The 26,037-nt window shown below is 35.2% G+C and overlaps 2 protein-coding genes across 3 annotated transcripts in view; one reads left to right on the top strand and one right to left on the bottom strand.

The window, feature by feature from the left end:
• Positions 1-19,109, bottom strand: part of LOC106719414 (nesprin-1) — a 133,427-nt gene extending 114,318 nt beyond the window's left edge. Inside the window, exons 1-2 of the mRNA XM_045678643.1 lie at positions 18,880-19,109; positions 11,003-11,534 (exon numbers count right to left, since the gene is read on the bottom strand). Coding sequence (XP_045534599.1) covers positions 11,003-11,483 — 481 coding nt within the window. The 5' untranslated portion in view covers positions 11,484-11,534; positions 18,880-19,109. The remainder of the gene's footprint in view (positions 1-11,002; positions 11,535-18,879) is intronic.
• A 3,136-nt stretch (positions 19,110-22,245) lies between these two features.
• Positions 22,246-25,923, top strand: LOC106719439 (STE20-related kinase adapter protein alpha). 2 transcript variants are annotated; one of them, XM_014513777.2, is made up of 8 exons: positions 22,246-22,541; positions 22,616-22,848; positions 23,195-23,372; positions 24,189-24,381; positions 24,487-24,510; positions 25,027-25,150; positions 25,328-25,449; positions 25,632-25,923. In XM_014513777.2, exons 1-8 carry the CDS (start codon positions 22,377-22,379, stop codon positions 25,706-25,708), a joined length of 1,116 nt encoding a protein of 371 aa, XP_014369263.1. In that variant the 5' UTR covers positions 22,246-22,376; the 3' UTR covers positions 25,709-25,923. The 2 variants fall into 2 exon arrangements, with proteins under 2 accessions (XP_014369263.1, XP_014369264.1); XM_014513778.2 differs by lacking the exon at positions 24,487-24,510 and having other exon boundaries at positions 22,247-22,541; positions 25,632-25,921.
• The last annotated feature ends 114 nt before the right edge of the window (positions 25,924-26,037 follow it).

Raw genomic sequence — 26,037 nt, 5'->3', positions numbered from 1 at the left:
CAAAGGCACTGGGCACTAAGCACGGAGGACGGAGGGACACACTCCGCATGCGCCGCGCCGCCGCCAGACGTCCCTCAGACGTGTCGCTTTAATCCTTAACCGACTTGTGAAGTATTAATTCATTCTTCCGTTTGTAGTGTCCTTGTACTCGTACCTACATACAAAGGAATTTGTTTTTGTTGTCAAATGTTTGTTAGTTTCGTTATGGTTTTGATTATTTTTACACATTGTTTTCTTTAAGTCTCCTGATAGGTAGTTACAATTAAATTTTTCCACTTAACATGTTATAATCTATGATAACTTGTGAAAATACAAACGTATATATTTACCTCAATATTAATTTCAATCGATAAACGTAATAAATAGATCGTAATTAAGATTTATCCACAAAAGAAAATTTGTAATAGCAGTCAACTTCTTTGGGGACTTCAGATTTGCGAGCTTGCTATTAATAATGATAACTTCATAAATTTTCTTTGTATGAGGATGTAAACAGCAACAAGAACATGTTACTATCGTATTTGTATGACGTAACAAAGAGTAATTTCCCAACCCATTATCAGTAGTTAGGGTTGTTATCAGCTGACTGAGACGTTATTGAAGTACTGCATTCCTGACTCAAGTGTAATAAAGACATGACGTGTTTCCATGTACTTGTCTATCCATCCCAATCCAAAACCGAAGAATATTAGACAATCTGCATATTTCTAGCAGAATCCCGATAATTCCAAAATATTTTTGGTGGAAGAACTTTTTGTCACATCTTTAGAAACATTTGCTACCTTTGTTTTACTTATTGCAAGTCGTTTTATACTCAAAAAATTAATATCGTAGGTAATGGCCGCCATATATGTAGAAAGTGTTTTCTGTTTTTAGCACGAATACCTTTGACAATCGCCATCGTATTGTTATCGACATTTTTTTATTAACATTTGTGCAGCATAAAGTACACCAAAAATCTCATACTTATTTTGACATAATTGACGATGAAGATGACTAAGGAGATTGTCACAATAATTCCTGCAAGGCCCACTGTTCTTCGTTACGCCGGCGCCGTAAACTCTAATAAAAAATTCTTTCCCCCAAATTCTAAAAAGGAGAAGATTCTAAATTCCTCTGTATACTTTTTACCACATCATCACTATCAACTGTCATTATCATTTTATGCAACTAACGCCCTCTATTGACCTGATTTGTTTTGTAGCTTTCACTGTCATATTTAGTCAACACATTCAAATGATGAAACATTGTGGTGGTGGTGTACAAAATAAACCTTTGTTCGATCACAATTTGACCAACCTTGCTTAAAGTTATTGCGGCTGGCAAAAAGCTTGAGAGCTTACAGAGACTTTATTATCCATTGTTTTGTTGTATGCGTTTGACAACGAAGAAAGTTGGTTTAAAAGGTCAAAGGTTACTTACAAAGCCTGTTCCTATTGTAAAGGTAAGATAATAATGAAATCCATAGACATGACATTACCGATATTCTAAAGACAAATTTAAGTGAATGGTTAAGCACAAACTACACTACACAAATATAGGTTATTTGTACAACTTCCGACTTGTTCGTGTTAACGGGTTTGGTTAACAACGGTTCGTTTTCGGAGTGTAATTGACCTAAATTCTATCAACCAACGCGTAAGGGCTCCCAAATAACAATGGATGCAAAAAAATATGGTACCTATTTTTGCTCGTATGATATTACTATAAGGTGCCTCAGAAAATAATTAATAAAAATAGCAACCCTAAAACAAAAAACATTTGTTGGCTACAGTACCGCGTACTGAACCGTATATGTACGCATCTCTCTCCGTCTATTAACTTTTAATTCTTTAGTTAAGTATTACCAAATAGAAACTTCCAACTACTATTCTCGTTAATCCATTGAAGAGACATTGTGGTACAAATATACTAGATATTGATAAACCAGGAAGTGTGGTGTTACCACATTAAATGTGTACCTCGTTGCAATGGGAGTCGGGCGGTGGCAATGGCAGCGGCTGTGGACATCATCACGTTAATTGATGCAAATAGAATACTTAGAGGACGCGCTTAGCGACGCCATTTGCAATTGAGATTTAACGCTTTAAGTGCCGCCTCGCTACGACGAATACGAACAATGATCTAATCGAATCATTTGAATATATTTAATTTTGAAATTATTTGATACTTTTTCCTTAATATTCGAAAACAAAAGAAAAATATCAATGTTAGATACAAAAGTATATTAATTAGTTTTTCTTCTAAATATCGGTTTAACCTAATTAGAAATGGCGACACACACGCATAGTTAGTTTTCTTCTAGGTTATATTGTGTATTCTTGTTACCAATTTTTTTTAAACCAGAAACAACAAATAAAGCGCAAAAAAACAAAACTATCCCTGACATTGTAAAAGCTCGTAAACTTTACATTATTTACTAAGCAACTAATAGTAAATAACGATAACTGTTCTACTAGATAAACTAAAATTGAGTGCTTTTAATAGACTAAACATTCGACGTAGACAGGCCGCACTTACATCCATTGCACTACAGTTCAACGAACTCGACTATGCAGAGTTTATCATAATGAGCGTAACTAGTTTACCTTACTGTGTTAATACTAACTACGTCCTATTTTAAATAGAAACTACTTTCTACAATAAAATTTCATGAAGACTTGAATCTATTTAAAGCTTGAATGCTATTGATATAGCAAACTAGAAAAAGAAACAGCTCTTACTGTTGGTTTCTGAACAAAGTAACATAAATAATTATAATAATAAAATCTTTATTATGACGGATTAGGAGACTGAAATTAGGAGACTAGATTTCATAGATTCAAAGAAAAAAATAAAACCTAATTTCTATCAGTTTTTGCCAGTTTTTACAACCAATATAACAAAAGTAACTGTGATTCAAATCATCGACATTTAGATCTTTAACACAACGAGGTACACATTTAATGTGGTAACACCACGCTTCCTGGTCTATTAACATCTAGCATACCACAATGTCTCTGTTATGGATTAACGAAAATAGTAGTTGATGACTTTTAAAGCGAATAAAATGTTACTGAAAAAGGTATGTTTAAAGTAGATATTATTATTATTAACGTATTTTTACTTTACGTTACATTATGAATATAAAAACTTTATAAAAATTCAGTTCTTAAAAATTATACAAGCGCAAAAATGGTATTATTTTTATGTCTGATATGGATTGGGTACATTTAAAAAAGAATAGCAAACAATGTTTGGAGAATCTTTGCATTTATTTATTTCGAAGATGGAGGAACGAGGATTTCTATGGTTATCTCAAATACATAATTAATATCGAATATATAAAATTCTCGTGTCACAGTTTTCGTTCCCGTACTCCTCCGAAACGGCTTGACCGATTCTCATGAAATTTTGTGAGCATATTCAGTAGGTCTGAGAATCGGCCAACATCTATTTTTCATAACCCCCCCCCCCCCATTTAGTTTTTTTAACTGCGCACGGACGGAGTCCAAAACGGCTTGACCGATTTTTATGAAATTTTATACGCATATTAAGTTGGTCTGAGGCTATTATCTATTTTTCATACTCTTATTAAGATTTTTTTAACTGTAACAATAAAAATGACAGTATAGGTAATAAGGAATCTCAAGACAAGACATAAAAAGCCACACAAGCATGTGGGGACTGTGGATTACAATAAAAGTGTGGTGCGGCTGCGCCCACGCCGCGCCGGACCACTATCAACCGGTCGGACCGCCTGCAACCCGAGCTGGCATTGTGCTAGACCCGCGTCTAGGTCACAGCGCGTGCTTAACATTAGCAATCTAAGTATCTTTAATATAGATTATATGCAACTTTCTCGATGTACTTCTATATAAATATCTATATATCTATATATATATAAAGGAAAGTTGTGTTAGTTACACTATTTATAACTCAAGAACGGCTGAATCGATTTGACTGAAAATTGGTGGGCAGGTAGCTTAGAACCAGGAAACGGACATAGGATAATTTTTACCCCGTTTTCTATTTTTTATTCCGCGCGGACGGAGTCGCGGGTTAAAGCTAGTTACTAATATTATAGATGTGAATGTTTAGATGGATGTTTCTTAGAAGGTACCTTCAGAACGGCTCAACGGATCTCGATGGAAATTGGCGTAGATATAGAAAATATTCTGGAAGAACACATAGGTTACTTATTGATTTATTTTTTAAATTCCTCGCGGACGGAGTCACGCGCAAAAGATAGTCTTAAATATATTCCATATTTGCACATCTTTGCACACATATAAAGTATGTTACATTTGCCTATCTTTAATAACATGCATTTCACTAGCCTAAGTGGTCGTTACTTCGTGCCAAAGTAGTATTTAGCTTGGCCTGTTTGTAGGAGTTTCTAAGAATATCCGTAGTTCCCTCTAGCGGCTGGCGATTGCACTAAGCTACAGGCGATCGTGACGCTAGGTTTGCTGCAGGTCACGTAGACTGCATTCGGTTACATTACAATTAATACGGATAAACTGACACCACTCACGCCCGTTACCTAGAGGAGTAGGCAGAAATCTCTTTACAAATATTCGTGCTAGACCCATTAATTACCTTTTAACAAATTTCACGGAATTATTAGCCCGTCCAAAATGTGGTCCTTTTTTATCTATTCCAATAACTAATTTCTTCTCTCATTTATTCAAAAGACGTTAATACCAATGGATATGTATTGCAAATAAAGCTTTATTAATAATAATTTAGAATCGTATTAACATAGTAAACATCGTGAGATATTCAAGATAAGTAATCCGAATGACCCCGAACTAATAATAGAACTGAACGTAAAGGTCAGCTCTAGAAAATAACACTAACAAATGTATTTTGAAGTGAGACGAGTATTATTTATATAAGAAATGCTCACTTCTTGTACGGGAATACACAAATAATTTGTTAATGCATTTGACATTATATTCAGTTTTCTGAACGAAACGAAAAATATAGGCAAAGTGTGGGTAGCAGTGGAATTTAATATTTTATTCACGTATACTTTAATAAACCTATGCGCAATTGCATTTGTCTGTTTGTAAACAATTTTATTTCTACCTACGAGCTTACGTGAACTAAAGGTCTAGGTTGCTGGTACAGTCATGTTAAAAATAAAAAAATTATTACAAAAATTCATGTTTTTTTTTTCGAAGTTTCTAAACGACTCAACAGATTTAGATGTTTTTAGGTGGACGGAGAAAAAAAACTCTATGCACATTGTTATAGACCTGCTTTTTTAGGGTTCCGTGCTTCGAAAGGAAAAAACTTTGTTGTCCGACCGTCTGTCTGTCTGTCAAGACCCTTTTTGTCAAAAAAGCTGGAATTCATATCAAATACTTAGGTCTACTGTCTTTAAGAGTTGTGAAAAATACTCCGTAAAACTTGGCCGTTTTTTTTAATTGATACCTGCTTCACGACTGTTCCATTTCTAACTTTATACCTTTCGAACCCAGGTAAGACTCAAAAAAGTCTTCAATGTTTTTTGTGCATGATTGTACTGCATACGGCCTTGTTCGAGGTATGATGTCACCGAAATCAATGCGCACCGCCATATCCAGTACCCACAATCTCTCATTAAATTTATTGGCATTGCAGTCGTTGTAGACGTGACTTTTTTATTTTCCTACATTAACAATCTGTTCATAAAAATCACTATCTCTCGCTTTTATACAATGTAACAAAATAATATTCTAAGAGATCCAAGATTTCGCTGAAGTCAATAGATTCACGACCTCAAAACAATCAGCCCGAAACGTATACCAAGATTATATAAAATTTAACGGTCATTAAACGAGTTAAGGGCCATTGTAGATCACCAAATATTCGAAGTAGAAGAGGTCAATGTCCTTTCCGATCTAAATCTGTAGAAGTTTGAGGAAGCACGCAGCGGGACGCGCGTGATTGACGTGACGAGACGTCCACACGTGACAGATACATTCCATGTCACGCTGTTGGAGAAACAGATAGAATTTCTAATAAGAACACTAGTTCGGTAACTTTAGACAACATTATTGTATCATCAAATTTTATAAGTATGTGTGGAAATAAAAGATATTTCTACTTTTTCCTATTTCTTAGACTTGGAACAGATCATTTCTTTCTTACCGATAACTTACGCTCACATACCTTTATAACGGGCATGGCTACCAAACCACATTAAAAACAGAAGTGGGTAACATAGCTTTATCATAATAATGAATTCGGTAACAACAGCTTATCTCATCTAGAAATATGTAACTCAGAGTATTATATCGTTGTATTACTTTAGTGTAAAAGTATTTACTTTCTAGGTGCGATAACATCACTTATATCGTCTACATATTGCCTATCAAAACATTCAATAACCTTTGATCGTACATCAAGCGAAACTAGCTCTAAATTCAAAAACATACAGCATAAATTGCCATCAAAAGATCACGTCCAATCCATCGGTGCACACGAATTGAAAATCCAAAGTTTTAAATAGAGATGAGTTGTGTCTAAATATAATGGGGTTTAATATAGCAGCGTATATACGTGCGAGACGCAAGCGTGGGTACAAACGCTGTTATTTGCGATCGGCGGGTTCGAGTCCTGTATAGTTAAACTAGTGATTTATATAGCCAAATAGGTGAAAAGATTTGATTTGATGGGTTAATTACGGACGGCCAATGGGGCCGCAAAGTACTGGAATGGCGGCCACGTACAGGTCGACGCAGCTTGCGCAGGCCTCCCGCAAGATGGACCGATGATCTGGTCAAGGTTGCGGGAGTATCCTGGATGCGGGTTGCACAGGACCGATCATCGTGGCGATCTTTGGGGGAGGCCTATGCCCAGCAGTGGGCGTAACGAGGCTGAATGGATGGGTTAATTACAAGGGTAAATCTGTTAAAATACATACCAGTAGAACGGATCGATAACAACTTCTATAAATTCGTTCATAACAATTTAAAAACGGATTTTTTTTTCATATAATATTGTATTCTCATCAGAACTAATGTTCCAAATTTCAGATCAATCTATCAATTGGAACTGGGTTTAATTTAAATGACTAGATTTGTTCCAATTAAACAGACTAAATAAAATCGTTTAATGAAACTGTGGTAATGTTGATAATGATTCTAAAAATATTACAACTTCAGTGAAACCAAATAGCGAGTATTCTAAAATGTGGAATATACTAGAAACATTTCATCCAATGCGTTCAGTAGCCATTTATTAGGATTCTTATGACGCTCGCGAGAGATGGGAGACGGGGGCGGGTGACGTCAACAGAGCAGATCAGCTGGACCAGATATATTTGGTCCAAGATAGAGTGTTATCGTCCTTCGGTGACTGTTATTAATCTTGGCGAGAGATACAACCAACGAATGGACACATGTGAAAAGGTAGACAAAATAAATTTTTGAGACACGAAAGTACAAACTATGATGATTCTAAGAAGCTTTATACACATGATAAAATGCGACAAATTGCAGATGAATTCATAGAGACAGAGAAAAGATTACATGACATAAGTTTTTTTTTTAATAGAAAAATTACAGGAGTAAAAGGTTCACTTAATTTTAAATTACCGTAGCAACTAGTAATAAGCTTGCATTTACAACGATTTAAAATAAATGAAAAGGGTGGATAATTCTTTTTGGGTCCAATGGGAAAAAGACTATGCCTCATACTGAGTGGCGATGAAGCCGATCCAAACGGCAATTGGCTCTTGTATTGGCGATCAGTTTGAGGGGCGCCGGCGTTCCTCAGTTGACGAGCTGCCAACGTATAATAAGGTCGTAACCTTAATGAAGTCAACGGTGATATTGTTTTGAGGGCCGCGTGTCTACGGGTCAATGTACCAACCTGTCATATACCTTTAAAATTACCTTTTTTTCTGTGTTACATTCTGACACTCCAATATGTTTTGCGTATAAGTGTTTCTTCAGTCGACACTTACAATTGTATTTATGAATTCGATGTGTCTGTGAAGTGAAACGATGCACTTGTGCGTTGTTAGCTTTAGGCAGCTGGTTCTAAACAATCAGACCTGCCACAATTGTCAAGGTGCGAGTTCAAAATAATATTCATATATATTTACATCCACGCTTGTATGTGTGTACGTCAGTCGTAACACTGAACCACTGAGATCATCCACCTTGTGCCAGATTCAGGCGCGGCGTGCACCGGGCTTCCTGTTGCCAAACGATATCGTTCTATTCTAGTATCTGCATCGTTACACCGGACCGGAATAAGCGGAAACTATACACGAAAACATTATATGCTTTCGTAACGTATTCAAATTCCACATGATTCAGAAAGTTACGACTTACAATGATACAAATATTATTTCTTCATCACTTTCTTGCTTTTTTAAATTATCACGATATCTCAAATCAAAAACTTCTTACATTTTTACACTCCCTTCTTACATTTCTTTAACTACCTCGTTTCTCTTTTTTATAAGAGAAGGGGTCAAACGAGCAGTGGGACCCTTAATATAAAGAGGGCAACGACGTCCATGGACATCCGCAATACCAGAGGAACTATAGATTCGGTGCCAAACTTCAAGAAAATGAAAGGTTCCTAAGCCATAGCAGTTTGGAAATACCGCCGACAGACATTCCTTAACACGGTAGTTACGAGACAGGAACAGCGCGAAAAACCCTAATGAATCCTCAATAAATTGTATTTAACTGTATTACTTCGTGATCGGCAAAGTATTTGATCATATTATTAAAATTCAACCTAAATGTTATAACACAACAAATACGAGGATCCTCAATTCTCAGTAGTGACGTGCGACCTAAATTTTGTTTTAAAGTGTTAGAATTTGAAAGAGAAAATATCACATCCGGTGTTACTTCGTACTTACTGTTCTATTATACGAATTGCTTACAAAATATTTCGTACAATTACATCTAATATCATTTTATAAAGGCTAATAGTATCCGAATCTGACTAATATGCCTGTATAGATGTAGAGGCGAGTGAGGTATGCCAGGACGATTCAATGTCTTTTAGCATGGTTCTATTATTGTCAAATTATATATTATCACTTCTTGTTTCATGACTTTGATAAAAAACTGTATTCAAAGCGCATGATTGACATCTTGAGCTCACCGATCACATGTCTTTTGTGCTGTCGTGTGAAGCCATCAGCCACGCCCGGGGAATTATCGCGTTTGGCTCAACACCAACGTTACCGGACCGTGTCACCCAAAATTATAACTAAAGTTTACACAAATTACATCATTATAATCTTCCTGGACTTTCTCCTACAGAGGGTCAGCACAGTTTAGTTACTCTTCCATAGTCACCTTTATCAGCTGTCTTAATGGTCTGAATTCATTCCTTTCTACGCATATCCTCTTTCACACAAAGCAGACATACTTTCTTTGGTCTTCCCATAACTTTGTAGCCATCCTTATTCAATGTCATTACTTTCTTGTTCATGTCATTATTTGTCATAATGTTTAAACGTGTCATCTTATGCAAATACTGAGTCTATTCAGAATGATACTAAATGTGAATAAAATTTTTGTTATTTTTTTTTTTTGTATTACTTCGTCTGACTTCTTGCATGGTCCATAATTCACAAGCAAATTTTCCTGTCCTATCCTAAGGAAAACGTGTTTCACAATAAAAATAAACAGATTCAGGCCACCAATGTATCCGAAGCATCGGTCGCGAAACGTTTTTATTTCCGACAGACAGATTTAGCCCAAGGCTGTCCCGAACTTCCCTCAAACTGTAATCAATTCCACTAAAGCGTTTGTAGACGCTATCCTCAATGGATTGGCAAAACTAAAGAACCAGTTTTCAAGCTAAAGTTAACCTAACTAGAAGTTCTATAACCACGCAGCCACAGTCAGAGCAAAGAGTATTCTTAAGATGGCAAAACACCTAAACTGCGCAATTTTAATAAAACAGACTCTTCAGTTAAATCGTACGTGTACGTGTACAAAACTGAGAAGTGGACTCTAAGCTGACAATTAAAATTTTGCCTACACATGTACACAATATTAATGTCACATTTTCTTAAAACAGGCTATGAAAAACATAACGAAATAGTCTTAATTATTTTAGAATAGAATAAGAATAGAATAGAATAAGCGTTTATTGCCACACAAAGGAAACTTATGAACTAAAATTAAACAAAAAGATTAAAAACGTGGCAAAAGGTAGCCAGCTCAGCTGATACAGGGACGACATCGACCTTCCCTGAGCTGGTTTTCAGCAGGCCCCTTTGCTCTCACAACATATGCACTTAGGTGGTAGGGTAACTAAACTAAATAACAAAAAAAAAGAGAATTATAGTGCAATTTTTTTAAATTTTAAACAATGTTTGTGCGAAGTTAATAATAATTTTAACTTTCAATAACAATAACATTATTTTAAGGTACCCAAGTTAAATGCTCACCAACCTTTTAGAAAAAAAATGTGTACGCAATATTATAAACGCGAAATTTTATATGAATGGATATTGCTTAACGGATCTTGATGAAATTTAAAACAAATATAGATCATAGTGTCGAAGAAAACATAGGCTACTTATTAAGTTTTTTTTTATTCGGCGCAGACGGAGTCGCAGGCGACAGCTAGTGTTATAAATGTTGGACGTGCGTATTGGAAAATAAATATTGTAATTGTAAATACATAGTTACAATAATCCATTAAATGCGTCGCTCTTGTTTACAACAATCCGAAAATACTTCGGTTCGTCGAAACGTTAGTCACTCACAAAGGTGACACCGAGATCGTGTGTACAGGAATTGCAGTGAACATTACGGTATAGTTGGTTAGATCCAATAGACCGTACCGAGTGTAATTATTTTATTTACTTTAGTACAACAGATAAATTAAATGAATTGCAGTACTAGTTATAGCATATCCGGGCTCAGGAAGCTACGCTAATGGTTTGGAATGAGAATGAGTACCCGTTCACTTTTCAGAGCCGCGGTTTCGAGATTCACTTTAAGACGAGGAATCCTCATACGCTCCGCAGATTATTAAATCTTACCTTGTAGGAGTTGAATGGTGGCCTGATATTCCGCGAGCTTTTCGTCCACGTAGCCTTCCTGCGACTGGTTGGCGATGATCTCCGCGGTGGAGGGGCCGCGATCCTCTTCCTCCTCCTCGAAGATCATAGGTCGCGGCGGCGGCGGGGGTTCCGGACCCGCGTAGTCGTATTCCCGAATCGGTTCGTATGGGGACGAGTAGTAGTACTCGGGACTCTGACCGAGGGTCGGGGACATAGGGTAGGGGGAGATGGAAAAGTGAGAGCTCGGGGAGGGAGAGTGAGGTCGGAAATGGGGAGAGTGGAGCGGACGGAAGGGTTTCGGGGAGGGCTGCACCGGAGGCGGGGAGACTAGCGCGGTGGAGTGGCGCGGCCCGGAGATGAGAGGCGGAGGGCTTGGAGCCCAGGGCGAGGGGGGCCGATAGTGCAGCGAGGAGGGGGAAGGCGCCCTCGCGCGCCCCCTCCCGTGCTGTTGCTGCGACATCGCGAGGATTGAGACGAGTCAACCCGGTGTGTCACACACGTATCGGCATCGCTGCAACAACACAAGATACGATGTTAAAATTGATTTACCTACACGGTTAGAAAGGAACATGCTACAAATCATAAAAAAAAATGTAACGTGATTATTTTCTATAAAGATATTCATGCTTGAATCAAAAACGAATTAATTCTGCGCATGATTGTACCAATTACGAAGATTATTTGAAAAATACATTGGCATGTATATTGATGCACATTATGTATATTTAGAGATATAAATGAGAGCTTTCATACGAAGTGGAAAGCGATGTTTATCATGTAAGTAATTAAAATACAATTTTCACTATCAAAATACAGAGTCATGTGCCAATTGTAGGCGATTCTATTTGCGTTCCTCCCTACAAAAGGGTAGAGTGAGTTCAGTCAAGAATCAAGATGGCCGCTGACGTTTAGCAGATGGCCGCCTTTTATTAGGTTCGAAATGAATCATAAGTGTTACTCTTATGAAATGATACCAGATTATCGTTACAGGTTATTCGGACATCGGAATTTTAATATTCTTTTTATTTGTTTATCATTTTATTGTGTTCGATTCAAAGAATTGTTTTATAGATCATGATGAATAGATGGATGATAAAAGGCAATTTGCACACATGGCGTTTTATTTGCTATCAACTATGGGCGTCCTTTAGTGAAGTGGTGTATAACTGTCTAAATTAAATAATTATATATATTATTTAATTCGTAATAAGAGGATATATTGTTTTTTTTATTAAAACCTATAATATTACCAAGCCTTAAGAATTTGACAGTAATTACCAATTCCCAAAATATGTAATAATAGTACGCGTCAATAGCGCAGTTGTTAAGACCTTGAGGATCGGACCGAAATCTAAACGTCCAAGTTCGTTCCCTACCACGTATCAATGTGTTTTTCAATTTTTTTATTTCAAATGTATAATATAATACATTTATCCGATGGTCTTACGATTAAGGAAACTGCACATATCTGAGAAGAAATTCAAAGATTTCATTATATGTGTGAAGTCAACCAACCCACACTGAGCCAACGTGGTCAACATGTGTAAGCTGAGGACAATATATTCGCGTTTTAATGACTTTAAAATTGAAATTTTATGTATATTTCTTATTTCCTTAAATAAAAATCTTTACAATTATTTTTTTTCTTCGAACACCAAATTACCAATGGTATGTTAGAATTATAGATGAGTGATTACAACTAAATAGCCGAAATATATATTTTAGCGAAATTTATTTACACTAAAACTAAATAATGCGTACGACAGCCTTGACGCAGTTGCAAGCTCGTTGCACTCGATTTTGAAAGACATAACTATTAAATAAATATTTCTGGATCGTCGCCAGGGGTCGCTAATGTATTAGACGCCATCTCTCTTCTCTCTAACAATATAGGATCAAAGAACAAACATATAATTATACATATATATTTGCAAAAAAACATACTCTTTCCGCCATTTTTAAACGCTTAGTTTTATTTAATAGTTAAATAGGAAAATTAATTCAGTCACCAGGTGTCTTTTATTTCTGTCGTCTTGTAGAAATCAGTTGAAAATATCATCGTTCTTATTAGCTATGTTAAAGATGTACCATTTTGTGTGTCAAGGTAATGAACAAGAGGAGTTTCAAAAGAAAACATGTTTATATTTATGTTTATGTTTTGTAGAGATAATGTGAGAGATCAAAAATCACCAAGCCCATGGTAAGGATTTGTAAAAAACTTTTTCTTTTTGTTTACTTAATATAATAGCAATTTACTGTCGTTTAAATATGCATCTGTAAATTTTTTTCATTGCAGAAAAAAAGGATATATTCCTTTCTGAAATTATATTCGATTTACGAAAAATTTTCCTAAATGATTAGCCAGCAATTGAAAAATATTCAAACAAATATCTAATACAAACAGTAGTAAAACATAAAAAACAGATTAGCAAGGTTGCGAATCGCTAAATATTGTTAAAATCTGTTCCAACATAAATCACACGGGTCGTAAAATTATCAGCGCCTGGATCTTTCGAACATGCAACGTAACTCGTCATATATCATTCTTATACCGGACTCAACAGAGACACATGCTCAACAAACACTACAACATAACAATCTTGTGCGTAAACTTTAATGTAATGATGCGCTTTAATTTTGCAACATATCAAAAATCATTTCAAAATGACGCCGAGAAATTAAACTATTGGTTAACAATGTCAACACTCTCGTCACTCCAATCAAAATATCTCTGAGTTTTTTTTGGGGATAATACCCTTTAGATGACATATAAAAGGGAATTTAATACGTTTTTATCCGAGCGTTTAGTTAACGGAAACCAAGGTCAAGGTTAATATCAGTTTGTTATATTTTTTTCTGTTAGGTAATTTACGGATTTGTCGTCACTAAGTCTACGTGTACTACGAAACGTGCTACGAAGCCTTACGTTGCTACACACTCTCCCCCCTTAACCTAGTATCATTAACAGAAATACTATGGTAATCAAGTATATTTACCTGAGTATTAAAACAAATATTCTTTGTTTCTAAGAATGTGTTTCATATTAACTCAATAGAATAATAATCCTCTTCAAAAGCTAAAGATAAATGGTAAAAACTCATTGTTTTTGTATATACGTAACTCTTTTCATTCTTTAAATAATAAATGATATTATATATAAAGTGAGCATTATATAATTTCAATTATTTTCAAAAGCATAATTCTGGCTCTAGTTATGATTATTAAACAATTATTGTGCTATTTAAAAGCCCCCCTTTTCCTCCCTGCCCCTAGTCATCGACCTCTTTAAGCAGCGGCAAAATGGCCGCCGGCCAGACTGCCATAAGTCTAGGAAAAAATTAGAGTTCGGGACATGCAAGTTTCTCTGGCCATGCTCCAAGCGTGCCAATTCCCGATAGGGTGGCCACGAGTTGCAAGGATTCCGGAAATTCTATTAATTCAATTACTCCTATTATTTTACTTAAAGTTTGGAGGCTGAATATCGTTTTGCTGTAAATTTATTTTCTACATAGATGTAGTATAAATTACGTATTGATGATTTAATACTTTTGAATTGTTTTAATATATTTTTAACGAGCTAAATACAGAACGAGAAAATAGATAAGGATTCTGGTTTAAATTTATATATTTGAAATCATAAAATCACAAATTATGAATTGATAGACTCAAACAAAAACGTGAACCTTATTCCTTCGAATTGTTGTAAAAAAAATAAACGCCTACTCATCTAACAATAGCACTTACTTCCTTTTACCATATTGCTTTATAGCTGCAACAGGCACTACCGTAAAGCACTCGGGTGATTTTCCTAACAGGGCTCCAACGTTACCAAATTAACATGGTAACCCTAATGAAAATTCGTTAGCGTTCTTACGTAATATTGCGATTATGAGGCGCACACGGAAAAAAGCGGCTGCCAAACTGCCAAATTGATTTCAAGGGTGTGGACACACTAGCTGAATACTACTTTTTTCGTGTTATTTAATAAACTTAAATAAGAAACCACACTTGCTAGTTATGTCATAATTATTTCCATGCATAAAATAGGTTATTAATTTTTAACATTTCAGCCAAAATTTAAGTATAAAATATCCGTGAACTCCTTATCTTTTTAAATTATTATTAAGGTATTGGCACACATTGTTATTATATTAGCAGGCCATAACTCGCGTGTCAATCATCATTAGTAGATCCCTGTACTATATACCTGCCCTTATCCAAACGTATGATATACCCGTGGCAGCTGAGCGCCTGTATAACTCACAAACAGATCCGTCACGTGATAAGTCAAAAGTTTTGTTTATTCTTGGAACAAAAGTTGCTCCAAATCGCTTTTTAGATATGAAAAGAATCACTGCATCGTAAACGTACTTCGTCTAAGAATTTTACTTAAATTGAAATTACCAGTGTCCTACACATGACAACATGATGGCAAGAACATGACCAGTAGGTATTCGTCACTCTTCCATCCTTCTTATCCAGTTAAAGCCTAACATCACTCTGCTAAATTACTATTTTTGGAAGTCAATCAAGTTCACTTTTTACCAGTTTATACATATTTTTAATGAAAAGACGACTTTTGTGATCCCCACTTCCTTTATTTGTCAACTACCAAACTTCTATTTTTTTTGTAGTTTTTAAATAAAGGACGACAAAATATATATCGTCTTTTAAAACACCTTAAACAATTATCTTCTGATTAATGCTTATTTAAAATGTCGATTGTGGTAAAATACCTTTACTGGTAACACAGAACTGCTTATTTTAGGTTATAACAAGCCGTCCCGCCCCCGGACGGCACTAAACATCGAACAGACGTAATATTAAATCAAAAAATTACGAAATTAGCCATACATCATGCGCCTCTTCGACTGGAGTGATTTTTCAATCTAAATCGGTCGCTTGTATCAGTGCACCGGCCGCCAAGAATAGTACGGACCGTGTATTGACTCCAGCGCGCGCTATTGACAACGTCTAGAAAAATCGACATCATAGATTTATCGAATTCATTTTTATTTTTACTGATATTTTGAATAAAGTCTAATGTTTTAAAAACTAAAGCTAGGCATTTTATTACCGCAAAGTATTTGTTGGAATTTACTTACGTTTTGTTCAATATTATCATTGTTTTTAATGCTTCTAACGATTTTTAGCAATAGGTTTCAAAATAGGTATTGTTTATAAACCTCGTCAAACAAAACAATTGACAATGGTCTGTGCTGTGTAAATAAACATAGGATATGTTAACTTTTAAATATGTTTTCTGTTTGATTGCCATAATCGCTTTAACGGTAGATACTCTTTGGCTTCCTAAGCATTAATCTTAGCCAAAAGTCAGCGCAGTGCGTTCATCTTCATTCAGAGAACCTGATTCATTGCCGATAAACGCACTTGACAGATTGCCTAACTACTATTAATATGAAGTTCTAAGAAACTTGAACGTCATCGCGTGTAATACGCGTTTATTTCAAGTTAGAAATAAGAATATAAATGTCGTAACGCATCTTCTTTGCAATTTATTCAATAGAGAACGGGTTCTAGCATGTATTAGTTTAACCAGATGAGCTTATGCTATAGGAGAAGTCCTTTGAATGTCGTCACTATTTAAGGGGACGCCGAATTCAGTAACTCTTCTCTGTGGGTATCCCATAAACACGTAGTAATTCCCTTTTCTGTACTGACCGAGTTAATGTAATAAGACTATAATATATTTTAGATAATTCATTACCAGATCAACATCTCGCAAACAAATTAATAATTAGTAGACACCTTTATTCGAAATGGAATCAGTTGAGTTATGCAATGTGATTAAGGAGAGCTACGCGACTACTATGCGTGGGGATTTGGGCAGCTGTTCAGACAATACAAGCGGGCGTGCTGGCGTCAACACTCAAGGTACCACAAGCACTGGGTTACTGGGCTTACTAAATGTTGGAAATTATTCAAACTTATTCTCTAAGGTTTATTTAACTTAATGGTTTTAAAACAGATATTTATGTACAACATTTATTATTCTCCATCCTGTAGACCTGTAGACCCGTCTTCAGAGAACATTTTCGTTTTGACAACGATAAATTTTCTATGACTTCTATTTATCTGTCTAAATGTCGGGAATATTATCCCAATACATTTGGCAGCCCTGACAACTGGTCGCCGATCGCCAACCTCTAAGCGCCTTGGCCAAGGGCATTTTGTTACTTTTATTTTTAGAGACTCTTTTACAAGGGCACTCCAACAATTGTTTAATATTTCGTAGTCAAAACAAATTGTATAGAACTCTTGTCACATGTCAACCTTTATTGCGTACACATAAAATATCTGGAGCAAGATATATTATAAGATATATAAGAATAATAGATATATAATATTCGTTAGAGAGAAGAAAGAACGAATCTTGATATTACGACCACCTAAATTATGGACAAAAACAATTAAATATATTTTTGTATATATCATACTAGCTGTCACCCGAGACGCGTCCGCACGGAATTTAAAAAAAACTTAATTAGCAGCCTACGTGATCTTCCAGACTATGTTCTACATCTACGAGTATGTCAAATTTCATCCGTTGAGCCACTCTGGAGATTCCTTCTAAGAAACATCCAAAGATCAAAAACTTAAGCCAACAACATAACAAAAACCAAACTTATTTGTTACGGTGTGACATTTTACACTCTTGTGTAAACAATTGATTTAGAATATATAATGAATTTAAGGATAACGAGATGACGAAAGAAGGATGAATGAATGGAGGAATACAATAACAAGAATAATACGATAAGAACTATAATTTCTGGAACATATAAAACATTTATTCGTGATGAAAACATAAAACAAAATATTAAAATCTTGTAAGTAAGATTTCAATATTTATTATTTGTTAGTTTATTCAGTTTAATAAGTTCTAATATTAAATCATTAAAAATTTAATAAACTAATGGAAATAGAAATAACCGTTTTCTTCTACCATATCGTTAAGTCATAGCTAAATTTCTTCAACACGCAATGCGGTCTCCGTCGCAACATGAAATAACTAACGTGCGTGTTCAATAAAGCTAAGTTACTAATGAAATGAGAAGAATATAAGGGAATTTACGGAACCAATTTCTTCCTTTTTGGATCTAAGATTTCACTTTATATCGTAGATTTTTTAAGATGACTATTTGATTGATGTTTTCATGTTGAAAACATGCTATGGAGTATTTATTTACAACACCGTGTACACACTTTTTCGCAAGATGAAGACATAATTAAGAGAAGTACTAAGTGACTTAAATTATTCGTTCTCATTTACTTATGTACATGGTCTTGTCTAGACTTAACATAGAAGTCGTGGTAAAAAAGTTGACGGTAAGAGTAGGGTAGATGAAAAACATTACGTTGATAATATAGTGGACTTTAAACATCCACTTGACTATCAACATCTATAACACATAAAATTAAAATTATAATATAAATATATAGTATACGACTCTAATAATGCACATTTATATCTTCATGTTTTTGGCTAAAAGATTAGCCTTTTCAAAAAATAACAGACCAAAACCAACCAAACATTCAAACAATATTACTTGATGTTCACAAAATCGCGTTATTAAGTTTTGAGGTTATAAAGCTATCGGAAGCGAAAAAAAATACATCGTAATTATTGCGCAAGTGTTAAATATAAGCATTGCTCTAATTTATATTCACTGAATAATTCTGGAACGGCAGGCAGACATGTTGAAATCCAACACTCGTGCTGGAGGCACGTGTCAATCAATCATAGAGCAAGCGATTATACTTTTAATCTCTAACCACACATCACAGATTATAAATCGTTAAAACCTTAAAAAGTAAATTAAAAACATATTTACCGGTATCACGGAAAAAAACTCGAAAATCCACCACACACTGTCACTTTGACACGACAATAAAAAAATAAGTTTTCACTTTTAACACGAACGCGTTCCCAAATTTGGAATTTGTTCTTTTTTGAATTTTCACGGAGCGGTGTGTCGATGGCGACGGCGAGCGGATTCGTCGGCTAGCGCGCGTTCGGTCGCGATGTTCGGGAATGTCGGGGCGGCAGTTGGCGATGGACTGAGGCGGGCGGGCGGCTTCGGCGCGCTTCGGCTCGCTTCGGCCTTTAATTTTAGATTTTGGCTCTCACTCAGGTTTTATATAGCAGTGAGTACATCGTATAAAACGTACCTATTGGAGATGCGGTCTCCGGTCGCATATATATAGGGATTACAGTCTTTATCGAGTCGATTCTCAGTTTTTACATTCCGAACTGTCGCACGCGAACTTTTTGGCCGATGTGACTTTTTAAGTTCATATTATCATCGAGAATAGCTTTCGATTGCAACGTCACATCACTATAATCTAATATTATCGCAAGCGGACGACCAAAGACACTACTAATGTTTACACAGTGCTTCTACAAACAATTTATGGTCTTCAAATAAAAGAAGAATAACGTCCTTTCTTTTAGTAGTTAGTAAAAAAAAATAATATTCAGCCACTTCGTTTTACGGAAAGATTCCTTTTTACCTTAAATTAAAAGATCGCAACTCGTCACCTAGAAAAATAAAGATGGGTACAGTGAAAAGAAAGAAAATCTTTATTTCTGCCCACCTGAATTCCTTACACAGTCACTTATCCAATTTGTATATTATTTAGGTGACTTTCAGCCCACATTGAGCTCCGGATTTCATTAAAATTTAGCTCTAAATTTTGTGGAAACAATTCATACCGTAGCACTATTGACCTAGTTGACAACAGAAAGAAATACTTACCATCAGTAAGGTAATTTGATTTAAACACGCGATATAAAATTCGTGAATATAAATCGTAAAACTGATTCTGTAATTTTCTTTTATAATACATCTCCTAACCTAAATTCGCGACCTTGTGATCAGTCGCGAAACGATACAGTTTTACAACTCGTAAACTTTCCCGAGGCTGAGTTTAATTTTCGCTAATTTGTCTATGGTCGGTACACGTATGTGCGAAACGTCCGATGACCTAATTATACGCGCAACCATTGAAATAACACGTTCGGTTATTGATAAGTGTTTTGGTTTAATAATGGATGATTATTGATAGCTGAAAATAAAAATAATTTAAAATAGGACTTTAAAGTTTATTCCAAAAAAATTAAATACGGAACGTCATCGACAAAACTTGTACTAGATTTGTAAAGTGCAACTAACGGGCGTAAAGTACTTCGACAAATGTCATCTTACTAATATTATAAACTAGCTTTTACCCCGAACTCCGTCCGCGCGGAATAAAAATTAAAAAAACGGTGTAAAAATTATCCTATGTCCTTTTCCTGGTTCTAAGCTACCTGCCCACCAATTTTCAGTCAAATCGATTCAGCCGTTCTTGAGTTATAAATAGTGTAACTAACACGACTTTCTTTTATATATATAGATATATAGATGAGAAAGTTTAGATGGATAGATGTTTCTTTGAAGGTATCGCTGAAACGGCTGAACAGATCTTGATGAAAGTTGACACAGATGTAGAATATAGTTTGGAAGAACACATAAGCTGCTCATTTTTTTCAAGTTTTTTTTTAATTCCGCACAGACGGAGTCGCGGGCCAAAGCTAGTTAATTCATAAGTACAATTTGAGATATTTTTTCAAAACGAACGTTATAAATATTTCCTCGCATATTTTCGTGCTAGGCCCACTGCTCACATTCATAATAACTGCATAAAAACATTGTTTTTATTCTTATTTTTTTTTTAAAAAAAAAAGGGAATCGAAACGATGACAATATGTTTGAACGATTTTTGAACAGCGCAAACTAACATTTGAAGATCAAACTGGTCGCGATATCGAAATCCGCTTACGCTTTTGTATTGTACCGATCCTAACCAGCGAAGATAGGTAACATTCATCTGTTAACTTATGACGTCATGCTTTTGTTTTTTATTACTTCTGTTCCGCACAGGGGTACATACCAAATAGAACTATTCCAATATAACAAGACAGCAGAATGGCGCATTGCGTCCAGACGGGCAGGCGTCCAAGCCCGCAGGGGACCGGCGTACTTCTAAATAATGAACATTTTATGCGCCTTAAATTTTACCTTTAACCTTACCTTGACTTTGCTTATGAAATATGATAGGTATCAATACCGAGAGTTTATAGGCTCGTAGTTGTGTGCGGTAGTACACTACGAAGGGCGGATTTTAAATAATGCGTACTGCTCGTATTCGAAAGATTTTTTTTATTTTCTCTAGAGAAGACATTAGAGGATACCAGGTTTCGAAAAAATTATTATCTGATATCAGATAATAATATGTCTACTTCATCAACTACGAAGCAATTCATGGTAAATCCTCTCTTGGTTTGAGGCCAACCATCCATGACATGTCCAACACCCACTACCATTGTAAAATGGTGGGATTAATTATATACGGTGATGGGAGTTTGAATTGGTGGGGAGTGCATTACGCATGTCTAGGGATTGGGACAGGCTATCGATTACTGTAGCGATAAGGAAACAGATTTCGGATAAACTACCCACGACCACATGGCGCCTAGTTTTCATGGGGGTGTTGATTATTTAACTACGAATAAGTCTGTATTTAGGGGACTATTGAGATTGGCGACAGATAGACGGCCCGCCGTAGTAATTAAACCAAAACATAAAGGTCTATAAAACCATGCGCGCCAACCCCACGTAAGTGGGATAAGGCCATGTAAATAATTAATAAGTATGCATTTATTTTTCCGATTGAAGTACTAGATTTCAGCTATAATAAATACACAATAGCTACAAGGAGATGGAATCGAAATAAAAAGTTTTGTCAAGACATTTTAATGTCAGATTTGTCAAAACAAAAAATAACTTCAATTTAAAAAAGGATCTAGTTTCAAATTACAATATAACTTGTAATGTTATATATATTTACATTTCTGTTTACCCCTGTTAGTTGTTGCCTTGATAATTTCAATCTTATATCTTTTATGAGTGTGCGTTCAAATACCATGTTTCACGAACCGCATTAAAATGAGTAAATGAATGCAAAGTAACAAAAGAAACTTGAAATTTTAAAAAGGAATTTCAAAAATTATATTTTCAGAGAAAAAAATCAGTGACTGATTTTCTGATTTTCTGTAGTATAATTTTTGTTACATCTGTCAAACTACTACGGTTTCTGAACTTACTTGTCACATGAAAAGCTGAAAACAGGTTTATTTTGTTGATATTTACTTTTAAATAGTTGCTATTTTTAGAACAAAAATATAACAATACAATGTTTTTATAACTGTTGAAACCTGAACAAATAGTGCGCAATTTGTTTGAAACAGACTAAGTAGTCAAATATTTTTTTTTCTTTTTGCCTTGCCATGTACATTCCCGATATAAATGAATATCAGCTGACTTCAATAGTAGCAGAGTGTTGTGGTGGAGTGGCTGTAGTTTATTCCGCTTTATATAAACCTAATAACCAACATGTTGCCATCAAGAGATATTTTGTGGACAAAAGTAAAGAGAAAGCTAATTTGATACAGGTATTAATTACTTCGTTATTCTTTAACAAAATTATTGGTCTATGTATAAGTAAGAAAATTTATCTAATTTCCAGCAAGATATCTTGACGAGGAAGGAGTTACAGCATCCTAATATACTGTCATATTTGACTTCTTTTGTGCATGGTAAGGAGTTGTATGTAGTATCTCCGTTGATGAGTTTGGGTTCATGTCGTGATGTCCTGGACCGTTATTTCCAAGAGGGACTGCCGGAGCTAGCATGTGCCATCATACTGAGAGATGTACTCTTTGCATTACAGTATTTACATAAGCAGTTATATATACATAGGTATGTTTATAATTTTGCTTTATTTACTGAAATAATTTTTTTGGCTATTTTAGTAAAATTGTAGTATATTTTAAATTCAACACATTTTTTTATTATAAATGAAGTAATGGTTGAAGATGATCCTGTTGAATGTAAAGTGGTGATGAAGATAGAAGGTAGAATGCTCTATCTTAATCAATGAATACTCCTTGGATGAATACACTTGCTGACAGTTCTCTGCTATACTCAATAAATAAAGACTAGTTATTTGTTAAAAGTAATTAGATAAATTCAACATTTTAAAGGCTAAATATATCATCTAATTGTACTTTCCGTGTTCACTTCAGTAAAATCCTTAATATTTCAGAAGTGTCCGCGCAAGTCATGTATTACTTGATACAAATGGCTGTGTAAAGCTGTCAGGGCTGCGGAGTGCGGCCTCAATGATGGTGCGAGGGAGACGGCAACGCCAGCTTCACAACTTGCCACCACCTGATCATGATAATGCTAATCTAATGTGGTTGAGTCCTGAATTGTTGGAACAGGTAAATGTCTTATTGTAAACATAGAAAAATCTTTGCTGTACACTAAATGGTCATGTATATGTACTGTCAGGGAATTTGGTGGTATTCCGCCTTAAAAGTGACAGTCATTTGAACCTTTCTTAAGCTTTGAAACAACACTAGTAACATTACCCAATAGAATACAAATTTCTTTCAACTGTTATGTTTTTGCGCAACTGACTAGTACCTAATTGGTTATTTTGTAAGAAGGGACAGAGTTTGTGTAGTTTCTAAGGTACAAGGTAAATGTTTCCGTAAGTGGAACACTGTGAAGGTCCCTAACTGTACTTGATGTGGACAGAAGGAAATAATAACAACTACATATACAAAATAGATTAAGAATATTATAAGGTTGTAAGATTCCATAAAATTACAGTGGCAATTGATCTTCTAATGACTTTAAATGGAAATTGTCTATTACTAGCAGTTTTTTTATATTGAAAAATCTAGCGCTTGACCACGATCCCACCCGGTGAAGTGATGATGTGGTCTAAAGATGGTATGCTAGCTTTGTAAATAGATAAATAAAATAGTTATTCAAACGTTTTTGCATGAATTGGTGGTGGACACCCGCACTAACATTGTCACCAATGCGGAATTTAATGGTACTAGGGCCCTAGGCGACGTTGCGGCGCCCCCTTTTACCATGCTTTTAGTGGGGGGATGTAATAGAGTTACGTGAAACTGGGTAATTCGTAAATATGTGGCAGCACCTTGTGCGGTAACTCAACCGCGCCCTACACTAACTTTACTACTTCGTTAGTATTCATTATCTGTATTTTTTTTTATTGATTGCAGAATTTAAAAGGTTATGATGAGCGTTCAGACATCTATTCTCTGGGTGTGTTGTGCTGTGAACTTGCCAATGGTGCGGTGCCATTCTCTGATGTGCCCACAACTCTTATGTTTACTGAGAAAGTGAGAGGTAACAGACCTCAGCTCCTCGACTGTTCATCATTCCCGGAACCACTTGATGATGGAGAGATGAAGAGTGAGTTGAGATTTTACATGATTTATTTTATGTTTGTGTGGCTTGTGATAGTTTTGCTGTGTGTATGTTAGATATAATTTAATATCTGAACATATTCTTTGCCAGATCTTATTTGGAATGAACCAGATGGTAAGTAAATTTTGTCTGTAAATGGTTAATTTGTTTTTTTTTTCTTTTATGAAAATATGTTGATCTCTCTTCAAGGTGGGCAGTTGTTGGTTAGTATGTTTTTTTAATCTATACTCTATATACTAATATAAAGAGGAAAGTTTTGATTGTTTGTTTTCGAAGCTCCGCAATTAGTAAACCGATTTGAAAATTCTTTCACTGTTAAGAAGCTACATTATCCCCGAGTGACATAGGCTATATTTATTACTTTATTTTTTCCGTGCGTATGATGTCGCGAACAATTGCTAGTATACAATAAAATGAGTTATTATTTTACTATAGAAATAACTAGATTAGTTTGATTTAAAATATGAATAGAGCAAGCTATAAGGAAGCAAGGTCTACTTGTACAAAAAACACCTATTTTTAAGAGTACTTCTCCGGTCAATCTATCCCAGTTCTTTGATCGTTTAATACTCCTAGTTACACTAACTGGTCTGGCGAGTAAGTGAATACTGAGTGTAGTACTGTCGTTAGGCATGTACAACACGGACAGTGGCGTGGGCGACAGCGCGGACGGCGTGTGCCGGCTGCGGCAGGTGTACGCCGCGCGCAAACTCTCCGAACCCTTTCACCATCTCAGCGAGATTGCGCTGCAGAGGTGAGCCTCTATGTGCTAACAATTCCATATTATAATGGAAAATACCATTGTTATTTCAAACTTTTCAATTTAAGACGAACCTTCTAGTATGTACATTGTTTTATTGGACGGTAAAATATTCACCGAACGTTCCACTGACTTGTTGAGTTATACTCACAATTGTTGGGTATGATTCAGAGATCCTGAGCGGCGACCATCAGCGACTCAACTGTTGAACCATCAGTTCTTCAAGCAGATTAGGAAGACAGATTTCTTGCCGAGCCTCATCGGACGAGTGAAGCCGATCAAACCTGACGCTAGTAAGTTTTAATGATCAAATATGACTCAAATTTGTTCAAAAAATAATTATTTTATCCCAAAGGCTGTTTGCGACGCGACACTGCTCATGTGGCTTATCTCTTAAATCTCTTTATTATTTTTTTAATACCTCGTATGTATCTAATTTTGACATATGTATAATATGATGTTTTTTTTAAACTAGATGACATGTCGGCACTTTTACTGCAGGAGAAGATGTCAGAGATGGATATTGAGAAGCAAACGGAGTGGGACTTTTAGTGTCAGAACAAATAATTTATTCTATTACTAACAATTTAGGTCATACGATAGTCACCGGATAATAAATCCTAAGTCGAGCGAACATAATCCTTTTAACAAAGCCGAATTCAATAACAAATATCCATCCCATAGGCAAAGGAACATATTTTTCTACAAAAAACTAGAACATTTCATATCAATGCTTACTATTCGAATATGTCAAACGATTGACTTTAAATAATAAATAATTTATAAATAAAAATCAGCTTTTTATTATTAATAGATGTAAATATAATTAATATAATTTTATTTCAGATATTTTGAAAATAAAACATCAAATAATTTTTAAA

The sequence above is a fragment of the Papilio machaon genome, chromosome 7, assembly GCF_912999745.1.
Source record: "Papilio machaon chromosome 7, ilPapMach1.1, whole genome shotgun sequence".
Classification (NCBI taxonomy): domain Eukaryota; kingdom Metazoa; phylum Arthropoda; class Insecta; order Lepidoptera; family Papilionidae; genus Papilio; species Papilio machaon.
Note: the sequence above shows the minus strand (reverse complement) of the source record. Positions and strands in the feature narration are given on the sequence as shown.

Coding starts and splice junctions, on each gene's coding strand:
- LOC106719439 (XM_014513777.2), top strand. CDS start 22,377: ATGTACATTCCCGATATAAATGAATATCAGCTGACTTCAATAGTAGCA. Junction 22,542..22,615: donor AGAAAGCTAATTTGATACAG/GTATTAATTACT, acceptor TCTAATTTCCAG/CAAGATATCTTGACGAGGAA. Junction 23,373..24,188: donor GTCCTGAATTGTTGGAACAG/GTAAATGTCTTA, acceptor TATTGATTGCAG/AATTTAAAAGGTTATGATGA.